The following is an 11,427-nucleotide window of genomic DNA, read 5'->3' on the forward strand; positions in this document are numbered from 1 at the left end:
GGCTTGCCCCAGGTTGGAATGAGACTGAAATCAAGGAGACCCTGAGGGATCGGGAGATGGTCCCTTTAAGAAACTGAAAAATGTTAGGGTTTCAATGCTCAAAGGACGACTGGAGAGTGGACAAACCAGACCCATGGATGGGGTTACTGGGCCACGGTTCATGGCCACAGCCAGGCCATACCTTAGGGCTATCGGAATGTGTGCTCGTGGGGCCTTGGCCCTGCCAGAACCAAGCCAGCCCCCCTCCCCAGGGCACCTCCTGTCCTCCCCCGACTCCCTCCTACGTTCGGAGTTCTGTTCACTCAGAATTGTACATGTTTAGTTGTGACCATGACATATTGTTTGGGTCGGTGTTCCTCTCCAATGCATACTAATATATTATGGTTATTATATATGAATATATTTAATGACATGGAGAAAGTTGTGGATTTTTTAAGTTTCTCTTTTTTTTTCTTTTTTTTTGGTTAGAGTTGTAATGGACCCAGATGGAACTTGTAACATGGGCCCCACATGATAGAACTAAATTCAGATATCAATTAAATAAACTCTTGTACACTGTTCTCTGCCTCCCAGTCTTTATTGGTGGCCTGAGCTACGGGGTGGTCGGCCTGTGGGGAGAGAGGATGGTGAGTCCTCAGGCCATTTAAGGAATATGGCTTCTGGTCTAAAAACTCCCCAGCACGACAGAGCCCTGGGTTTTTCACAGAGCCTGAGATGGTGCCCTAACAACCCACTAAAATAAAAAAATTCAAAAAAACAAAAACAGGAAAAGGGCAGCTTTGCTTGGAAGGTCCTAGGGGCGGGCTGGCTCCAAGTGCGATTTGGACAGTCTCTATTTCAGTCCCCAAGAGACCGTCCCTGGGATCCATCCTGGCCAGTCCCCAGGGCTCCGGGTCAGGGGGACTCGAGGGGTGGGGCAGAGTGCACCTCTGAACCTCCCCATCTGACTCAGAACCTGCAAGTAGAGTTTCTGCCTTGCACGTAACCAGTTTCTTCTGTTCACAACTAAGGGGAGACTCACCAGCAGAGACAACAGGGTTAGTGACGTTCAAGACTTTTCTCAAGCCATCGCTGAGGCTTCGTTCGGCGCAGGGATGGGGCCGGGGCTGGCGCCACGCAGCCACCAGGAGCTGAGCTCACTGGCTTTCTGGAGGCTATATTTAAACTTCCAAATGGTTGTGATTTCTCTATTAAATAAACAATTCAGTCATTAGGAACATGTTGCGTTACCATGCAAAGTGGAGCCGATCGTCACCAGGAAGCTATAATTTCTGCACCCAGCTGTTTCGAAGACAAGTCTCAGCCACGCAGATTCAACCCGCCCCCGGAAGGCACGGAAAGCCTGTCCCCGCTGCGTGGAGAGCAGGCTGAGACGCTGTTCACTGCGGCGTAGGAAGGAACAGGGCTAGCCCAGCTCCTCGGGGTGTCCGGCTCTAGGAACGGGAGGTGTGCTCTCGGAACCAGGGGTCAAAGCCCAGGTGGGTAGACCCGGGAGCGGCAGCACCGGATGCTGGGTGGGCAGGGACAGGTTACAGGCCTCAGGTGGCTGGACAGGCCGAGGCGAAAGCGAGCCTTTTCTGCAGCCTCGGGCTCCCCTCAAAGCCAGTTCAGACCCAGCTGGACGATTTGCAGGATTTAAGACATCTGCCAAAGCAGGAAATCAGCCAGCTTGCTGCCAAGTCCTGACCCAAGGTGGTTGGAAAAGTCCACTTTAGAGACCGGAATGCCGAGGTATGAGGAAACCGAGAGATTCCCATCAGGGACTCGGGGGCCAGCAGAGTCTAGTCAAAAATCCAGACCCCGCTGGAGGAGAGTTCCCCGGCGTCTGGCTGGCTCTCGGGGAGGCTCCCGCATTCGTAAATCCCTACCCTCTGGCCCGAGACAGCGCCTGGGGATGGGGGCTGCCGGCTCACGGCAGAGACGCCCCTAGGTTTCCGATTCTGTTGAACAGATAGCTCTGTCTATACTCTTTTGAGACTCAATAAAGACGTTTAAGAAAAACGCCAAGAAAAACTAGGCGTGGAAGGACGGACAGGGACTTCCCTGGTGGCGCAGTGGTTAAGAATCCGCCTGCCGGCACAGGAAGATCCCACATGCCGCAGAGCAACTAAGCCTGTGAGCTGCAAAGAAGAGTAGCCCCGCTTGCCGCAACTAGAGAAAGCCCATGCACAGCAACGAAGACCCAACGCACCCAAAGATAAAAATAAATCTATTTAAAAAAAGAAAAAAGGACGGACAGACCCAGTGTGAGAAATAAAGCAATGAGTTAATCCATCCAAATACTCTATCAGACTGGAGACTCAACAGGACAGCAAGTCACTTCTGGAAAGAGGCAAATGCTTTCTGTTACTGGCATGGAGGTGGGAGAACTCTGAAACCATAAGAAGCAATTAGAGGAAAGACGAGTCTTGGCCCACTTTTCAAAATAAAGGGGGGAAAACCGCACTTACCTTCAGCAGGGCTAGGCTAGAAAACCCAACTAGATAAAAGATGATCTTTCACTAATCCACACAAAGAACTCTCGGTATAAGCCCGGAACTGGAGAGGCAGGAGTACCGGCTACAGGCCGGCTGGTGGTCGTCAGAGCACTGGTCAGGAGAGAACCTGACAGTCCTTGGAGCAGAGGGACAGTCGGGAATCCTGCAGCAGCCCCGTGCGAGGAGGGTCCAGGGCCCTGCCGGGAGCACAGCGGAGTGTCCTGGGGCTAATGAAAACTAAGGTTTGGTTACAGTTATTAATTATAATGACATTGCAGTGGAACAAAAGTACCCGTGGTAACCAGCTATCTGGATTTCTTTATATATAGTATCCAGACTTTAAATGCTTCTAATTAATCGTCAGTTAAACAGTACTTATGACGTTATTTTAATAAAGTTTACTTTCATCGAAAACGCACCCAAGGTGACGGGCCGTGCCTGTCTTCCCTACGCTTGGGGTACTACTAACTGCTCACACCGCTGATCCAGAGCCCTGCCGGCCGCCTGGGACCTTGGGCCTGACGCCATTGAAGGGGGAAACCAGACCTGGCCAAACCCAGCTGGAAAATGCCACATGACCCCAGGGTGGGGGGCCCATCCCAGCCGCTCGGGATGCCTCGGCAATTTTGGGCTGCCCCTCAGTTCAGAGTGGGGTAGGTATCTCCCAAAATGGGGAGCCTCCCTGCCCGGCACCACCCCAGGCCTGGACGGCAGGTCCTCACGGTCTCACCCCACCAGCTTCTTACCCCCTCCCCTGCCTGCAGGTCCAGGTCACCCGGCTAGGAAGGGCTGGGCCATGCCTAGAGCCCACTTAGTCAAAAGAACAGAAGCCGCTGTGTGCGGACATCGGCTGAGCGTTTGGCTCGGAAAGGCCTTTCCGTGTGGCCGAGCCAGGCCGCCGTGGCTCTGGTTCAAAGACCCCCCACGAGTTGCCGGGGCTCCATGCTGAGCAAGGGGAGGTGAGAAAGTCAAACAGACCTTCAGTGCCTCCTCCCGTGAGCCCCAAAGTGGGGGGATCCAAGGAGACGCTGTTTATACAGATTTGGGGTTTGGCACAAGACTGAACGATGTGCTCTGCGGATGCCTGATCTTCCACTGGGGGATCCGTTAGCAACCGCCCTGCCCCCGCGGAAAGTGCCTCCCAGGGCGCCTTAGGGTGCGCAGGCGCCTGGCCCCCGTCCGGCCCCGCCCCTTCGGGAGCACAGCGTCTTGGTTCCCCACACAAGCCTGCCTCCGCGTTCTCTCCTGTGCTTCCCCGTCCCGACCCCCGACGGCGTGTCTCCTGCTCACGGCTGCCCCGCTCCTGCCCTCGTCCCTGGGCCACCGCCAGTCTGAACACGGCTCCCAGGGCCTCGCCTGCTCTGCACGTGCTGGCAGCCCTGGAGGTCAGCGGGCACCGGGTCGGAAGCAAACCCGCTGTCAGCTGAGGCCCTCGGGGTGCTCCGTGCTGCCGCGTGCCGGCTCACCCAACCCTCGCAGTCAGCCCCGGAGGCAGGAAGCTGTGTTCTCTCCACTTTCTAGAGGAGGAAACGGAGGCACGGAAGGGTATCTGGCTCGCGCTCGCACTGCTGGCGAGGGGCGCGGCTGTCAGCGGGCGGCACTGCCTAGTTCAGGCTCTCTGCCTCTGGGTGCCTCCCGGTCCTCTCGCTGAGCACATGAGGTGAGTCCAGCCAGGGGGCTGCGAGCAGAGGCGATGGCTTCCCTTCTGGGCAGAGCGTTCCCAGAGTCCCCTTTCTTCGGCCACAGCCCGCGTGGCTGTCCCAGCAGCCCGGGTCTGGGCCCCCAGCCGACTTGCGTGGACGGGCAGCAGGAGGGAGGCACCGACGCTGGGGATGGAGTGAGGTGGTTCGGATTTGGGTGACTGTGACTGCAGTGCCGTCCCAGCTGACCCGGAGCGGAGTCCAGGGCTAGACCACCTCCCAGAAGAGTGCCGCGTGTCACCGCCACACACGCACCAGGTGGCAGCGGGGCTGCCCAGGTGGCCTGGTAGTGACCTGGCCCCTCTAGCGGGGAACTACTGGGAATAGGGCCACCCAGCCTTTGCGGCGACTTACAACTGACCAAGCACAGAACCTCGACTCCCCTGACGGAGGCCTGGAGTCTGGAGCCAGGTCTTCGCTGTGCGCTGGAGTCTCCGGGTCGCCAGTCTGCAGCGCGGTCCTCCTGGTGCCTATCTCGGCTCCCCGGGGAGGGAGGATGCGGTGAGATGGGTCAGGTCACGCCTTCTGGAGAGCAGCCGCCCACAGTCTCTAGGAAATCCACGGGAGACCCCCCGGGAGCCCCCTCCCAGCTGCCCGATCTCTCCTGTTCCAGGGAAATCTTGTGCTTGGAAACCGCCCTAGTTTTTCATCACCAATTCTTTGCCCTGGAGCCACAGAGAGCAAAGCATGGCCCGCCGGCCCGGCCCGCCTTCCGCTTGGCCAGGAGGGAGGGCACGAAGCTTGGCCCTCTGCCCCTTCCAACCCGGACTCACCGCCGCTCCCGCGCGCCTGGCCCCCTTCGCAGGCCTCGGCCACGCGTCTGCCCTTGCCGTCACGCACGTGCACACTCGCACACACAAGGTTGTCAGGGCCAGTTCAGGAGCCAAATAAAGGTACTGTTCTCCTCCCTGCATAATCAGTCACACCTTCCTCTGAACCCTAAACGGTCCCTTCCTGCCTGATCAGATTCATCAGACTCGATTCCGGCTGCGAACGGCATGTTTCAGCCTGGGGAGATGGGTTTACTACACCGAGGAGGAAACCAGAACATGCTTCTAGGTCTGAAGGGAGTTCCTAGAGTCGAGTCCCGAGCTATTCCACCAGTAGGGCTGGCGAGCCCTGGGGCGGGGGGGGGGACTTGGGCAGTGAGGCGGGCGGCAGTTGCCCAGAGGCGCGTGCCTGCGTGTCTCTCCTTCCTCATGTCACTCCTTCCTCCCTCTTGGACACATGTGGCCTTGGCTGTTCACCGGTCTCCCACGTGGGCACATGACTTCCCCGAGCAGACTAGACACTCGAGGTCACAAGCTGCCTAGGAATTCGGCATCGTCCCCCCGGGGTGCCCAGCACGCTGTGGGGTGGCCGGAATCCATCAGCAGCCACAGGGCAGTGACCACTGAGGGACCTTGGGCTAGCAGCCCAGTGACCAAGGCAGAACCCACAAGGGCCACACCGCCCAATACCCCGGCAGCTCTCTGGAGCTGCCACACAATCTGCCTTTGCTGAAGCAACGCACGTCAGGAGTTCAGAGCTTTGCGGGAATTTATTGAGAGAGGCTTTCAGGCACCAAGAGGATGCTGAACTTGACTCCATCACTGGCAGGTGTCCCGGCTGGTGGTCCCTTGACGGCCACTAGTCAGTAGGCCAGACTGCAACGACCACAATAGCCACGAGCAGCAACAGAATCACTGTTATCATCCCTGGAAAACAGAAGCATACAAGACCCCCTATAAGGACTCACACCAGACGGGCATCACCCATCCCGTGAGGTATCTTCCGAGAGACAGTGGATGCAGTTCTCCAGGGAGCCCCGGTGTGGGGGGCCTGTCAGCGGCCTCTGGTTTTGCAGGCTGGAGGCTGCGGGAGGGGCTCCAGGGACACCGGAGAGTCGCCATCTCGCCACCTCGAGAGCTGTGCCGGAAAAGTGCCCGCGTTCCTGACCTGCTGGGGCCTCCCCTTTTAGCCCCCCGCTCCAGCTTCTGTGCACAGCTCGGCCCCGTTTTCTGTTTGCATTGATGAGGCCTTGATAAAGCAAAGGGCTTGGTGTTTATGAAGAAATATTGATTCTAGAATCCATTTTCTCCCCTATCCACATGGCTTTAGCTTTCCTTCTTGAGCCCAAGATACTTGGCACCCCTCTGTAAAAAATTCTGAGAGACAGACTTTTTCTTTAAGTTTTTTTGTATTAACACTTTCTAGTTTTACTTCCTCAACTTCTTGGCTGGGGACCACAAAGAAGAGCATCGGCCCTCCCGGCCAGTCTGCTCCCTGTGTCCAGCTCTACCCAGCAAGCCCGCCCCGTCTCCCCCAGCTGACGCGGCTGGACTCACCACGCCCATCCCTGCAACGCTGATGAAGAGGGAGGGCCCAGGAGGACTCGGCCCCTTCACCCGACGCGCTCACTGCCTTCCACGCTGACTTCCCTGGTGGGTGATGAGTGCCTCCTACACCCCAGAGGCCAGCACGGTGGTGGCGTATCAGACACAGGGCCCAGCCACGATGGCGCAAGCGCTCGCTAAATGAAGGCCCCGAGAGGGGAGTGAGGAGATGAGGTGAAGCACGTGAAAATGCTCTACAAGTAACAGGGGAGTCAGGGTCACGTGGCTGTTTGGCCACCAGGACTGCCCACCTCAGACTGAGGACCTGTTTCGGGAAAGCTCAGGGTCCCCAGGGTTCAGCAGCTTATTCTCTTACAGGAAGCCGTTAACACGTTACTGATCTTATTGGCTACCAGATAACCACTGGCCACGTCAGGCTTCTAGAGCTTAAGAGCCACATGTGGCCAATGGCTACCCTATCAGACAGACAACAGAGAACATCTCCATCTTCACAGAAAGTTCTGCTGGACAGAATGGACATAGCGTGTGGAGTTCTGATTATTTTATTTACTGCTGCATCGCCAGCTTTCTACAACAGTGCCTGGTGTGGAGACTTAATACACAATGGTTGAATGAATGAATGAATAGCCGCTCAAGGTGTTTTCGACACTCACGCCACACTCGGACAGCTCCCCACGTTGGGAATTCTGCTTCCCCTTCTTCTTGAGTCAGTTTTGTTAAATTATATTTTTCTGGGAAATTGCCCATTTTTTCTGAGTGTCCAAAAGTACTGGTATAAGATTGTTCATTATATTCTCCTATGATTTAAACACTATGCTGTATCTCAGTCCTTTTTACTTCTCACACCACCTGTTCGTGCATCCATTTTTTTCCTCTAGCCTTGCCACAAGTGTGCCTCTTTCTTAAAAATATTTATTTTGGGCTACACTGGGTCTTCGTTGCTGCACGTGGGCCTTCTCTAGTTGCAGCGAGCGGGGGCTACTCTTCATCGCAGTGCGTGGGCTTCTCATATGCAGTGGCTTCTCTTGTTGCGGACCACGGGCTGTAGGCGTGCAGGCTTCAGTAGTTGTGGCACACGGGCTCCACGGCATGTGGGATCTTCCCGGACCAGGGCTCAAACCCACGTCCCCTGCATTGGCAGGCGGATTCTTAACCACTGCGGCACCAGGGAAGTCCCTTGTGGTCTGCTTTATGTAACCCATGAGCTAAGAGTGGTTTTTGTATTTTTACCGGGTTGTCAAAAAAGAAAAAGGAGATGTGTCACGCTGTCTGGGGTCTGCAAAGCCTAACGCACTTACTGGCTGGCCTTTCACAGAATCTGCCGACCCTGTTCTATGTCACTGTGGCCACGGATGGTCTCACTTAGGTGCTGGTCTCTGGCTCTCCCTCCATTTCTTTCATCTGGGATTTCCTTTCTTCCTTGTAAATTCAGCCATCCGTTAACACTCTAGGGGGTGTTGTAATATTTCATCTAGCATTTCAAGATGCTTGTAGTAAGGCGGTGGGGGTGTGTGTGGCTGTCGAGTGAACATTCTCTCAGTCCACCTTCTTGCCAGAGTGGAAGAACACATCTTTTCGTGCCTCCATGTGTTTCTGCCTCCAGAAACACCTCCAGGCTGACCGAAGGCTCCACCTGGGCAGGAATCCCACTGCTTCTTGGCTGGGGGAAAGGTTCATATTGCAATCTTTTTCCTTACAAAACAGTGAAAACGAGGGAAGCAGACAGACCGAGGTGAAGCGTCAGGGGCCACTGCTGGCCCTCCGGAGCCCAGGCTTATCCTAAAGCCAAGGGGGAGGACTGCGTTTCTGAGGAAAGGGGAGAAGACGGGCTGAGTGGTGGCTCAGGAAGAAGTCCTGCCGCCGACGCTCAGCCAGGATTGGGGCTGGGAGGGCGCGTGGGGCTGAGAGGCTGCCTGTGCGGCCCGGGTTCTGGACCAAGGCTGCGATGGCCCAAGGGGAGGCCCATATGAGTGGCCCTGAATTTTCAAATCAGGGTGATTATGAGAAAAGCAGGACAAAGAAATCAAGAGCGGTAACTGGCTGGGAAGGAGAAACCATACATCGGGTTTGAGTTTCTGCGCGTGGAGCCTGCGGTCCGATGGAAGCAGCCTCAGGCATCATAGTCACCACCATCTCCTGCTTGGGTCACTGCAAGGACTGACCAGCCGCTCCCTTTACCCAATCCTTTCCCCACAATTGAGCTGGAATGGAAATCAGATCAGGTTGCTTCCTGGCTCAAAACGGTCCAACGGCTTAGAATCCCCACTCCTCATGGCATTTGAAGGCCCTGCGTCATCTGCCCCCTGCGACCCGTGAAGCCACACGGTGTCCTGTGCTCGGGCCATCCTGACTTCGGTTCCTCCGACGTGCCCTGCACCCTCCTGCCTCCCGGCCTGGACCCGTGCTGTCTTTCCTGTCCCTCTCAGTCTAATCCCTGTTCATCCTCCAAAACTCAGCATCAGTTTCCCATCCTCCAGGAACTCCTTCGTGACCTGCAATGGACCTTGTTCCTTCTGTCTCTGCAGTGACCCTTCTTCAACCACGATTTGGGTCCTCAGTCAGTTACTCTCTACATCCGCCACTGGCACGTGAGCGTCTATGGCAGGGACTGTGTTCACCACCACGTCCCCTGTGCCTGGGGCAGGGCCTGGCACACGAGAGAGGCACGAGACATTCTTTTTGCTATAAACGAATAAATGCATTGAGTATCTGGAAGGAACATCAGGCACCAACGAGAAGGACACAGAAGGAGGTAAAGCAACGGGGAGAGCGGAGCTAGGAAAGTGCATTGAGTCCAAGGGAAACTTCAAAAGATGGTCAATCCCAGTTACAAACCCCGCAGAGACCCCAGGGGGATGAGGAAAAGCTCCCGCACTTCGGAGACGGTTCACAGCGCAGCGTGGGCACAGTGTGGAGGCCCTATCGGAACCATCGTCAATACGGTGATTCCTCTTTCAGCCGCTGATTACCTACCACGGAAACCGTGAGTTCTACAAACGGTGCCACAGGAAAGGTACGACGGGGTCCACAAGACCTGTGAAAAATGAAACGCCCTTCACCTGCTGAAGTCTGGTGAAGTCTCGCCCTTCACCAGAGACTGTAACTTGATAATATGTGATAAACTTGGTTTCTTGTCCAAAGATGAAAAGTGGGACTTTGAGACCAACGACAAATAAGACTGACATTTCAAACCCTTTGGGAGCAAACAGGGGTCCTCTGGGTAGGAGGTTTCCAGCAGGTTTAAGTAAACCGGGGTGCGCCCAGGGTCAACTGAGGAGTTATTCTGAGGAGGCAGGTGACAGGGATAAGCCAAAGCCAGCTGCAGCCCTGTGGATCCTTCTGGGTCAAAGAGTAGAACTTGGGCTTTTCTGGAATGTGAACACAGCTCTAGCACCTTCCTTGAATGGAGTCTCTCCCCTCTGAAGGATGCTTCGGAAAGAGAAACCAAGGGTCTTTTCAAAGCCAGGGAGAGCTGAGCCACGGCGTGCGTGGACTGTTCAAAGCGGGCCAGGTTGCCTTGCTCGGGTCTCAGCAACAGGTAATTCTTGTCTGTTTTTTTATGAGGAAACTGAAGTTCTAGAAAACTAACTCTCTTACCTAATGCCCCACAGCTGGTGAGAGGAAGAGCTGGGATTGGAATCCAGGTGGGATGGAGCCCTCGGGCCAGGCTCTTACCCTTTCTTACCCCTGGGGCCTAAAGGAGGCCCAGTGGTCCTTGGGCTGGAAAACTGAGATAAAGAGTTTCTTCTCTTTTTTTTTTTTCCTTTTTCCATTTCTTTGCTTCTTCCTTTGGGCAACTTTTTATAGTGGGAAAATTGAAACAAATACAAGAGTAGACGGGAGAGTCTAAGGAGCTGTGATGAACTCTCACCACTCAGCTTTAACAGGGGTCGGTTCGTGGCCGATCTGGGTTCATCTATACCCTCACCCGCTCCTGTCCCTGGTGTATATTTTGGAAGCAACTCCCACATGTTTCATCTACAGATACTTCAGTAAGTATCACCAAAAGGCATCATCAGAAAATCCACCACACCACCACCACGCAAAACACAGAGGGGTTGCTATTCCTTAAAGGCAGAGGCAGGGAAGAGCCCCCAACACTTCAGATATAGGAAGGTGGTTCCAGCTTAGAGAACGAGGGACACCAAGCCACCGATGGCCACTGGCCACGGGAAGAACAGGAAAAGCATTCCGTCATGTGTGACAGAGAGAACTTCTTTCTCTTGCCTCAGAGTAGGGCTTAAACTTCAGGGGGTCTAGTCTTCCATCCCCCGCCCCCACCCCCGGCTAAGGAAATGTTGGACATTTCAGACCCAGGAAAGACAGTGGAGCTTCTGGGAACCTACCAACTTCTGAAACAATGAATGCTCTTTGCCCCCAAACCCAGCACACAAACACCGGGCGAGGCTGCGGACGCCGGCAGCCTTCCTGCACACATCACTCAGCTCTGCGCGGGGCCTGCTGGCACCTGGCAGGGCAGATTTTCCCTTCCAATCCCCAAGTGTCCCTTTCAGGGGCAGGCCTGGGATACCAGAGCTCCAAGAGTGGAAAAAACCGTCCGTTTCCTTTGGTCAGTTTACCAGATGAGTATTACTCAACCACTTATAATATCTACAAGTCCAGCTCACGGCAATTACCAAAAGACGAAAGAAAAACTCCTTTGCAGACGGGGGAAGGATGTGGAACACGGCCTCTCAGGGACAGTGTTGTGTTTGCTGAAGCTTGTCCATCGGGATTCATGGTCCGTATTTTTTCCAGTGAAACACTGGAAACCAGCAAATTACGGAGGCTGTGATGCCAACACCTCTGCCACAGCGGAGCGTGGGTAGCGGCTCCTAATGCTCACTGATGATGGTGGGGAGGAGGGGAGAGGAGTGAGGGAGGGGAGAGGGAGGGGAGAGGGAGGGGAGAGGG

General features: G+C 55.2%; 1 protein-coding gene across 2 annotated transcripts in view; it reads right to left on the minus strand.

Annotated features, from left to right (window-relative positions):
* Positions 1 to 5,698: 5,698 nt before the first annotated feature.
* STX8 (syntaxin 8) overlaps positions 5,699 to 11,427 on the minus strand; it is a 238,014-nt gene continuing 232,285 nt past the window's right edge. For both annotated transcript variants that reach the window (XM_024748471.1, XM_024748472.1), the window contains exon 8: positions 5,699 to 5,874. In XM_024748471.1, the coding sequence (XP_024604239.1) occupies positions 5,807 to 5,874 (68 nt within the window). In that variant the 3' untranslated portion in view covers positions 5,699 to 5,806. The remainder of the gene's footprint in view (positions 5,875 to 11,427) is intronic.

Source organism: Neophocaena asiaeorientalis, unplaced genomic scaffold (assembly GCF_003031525.2).
Source record: "Neophocaena asiaeorientalis asiaeorientalis breed wild unplaced genomic scaffold, Neophocaena_asiaeorientalis_V1.1 scaffold543, whole genome shotgun sequence".
NCBI lineage: Eukaryota > Metazoa > Chordata > Mammalia > Artiodactyla > Phocoenidae > Neophocaena > Neophocaena asiaeorientalis.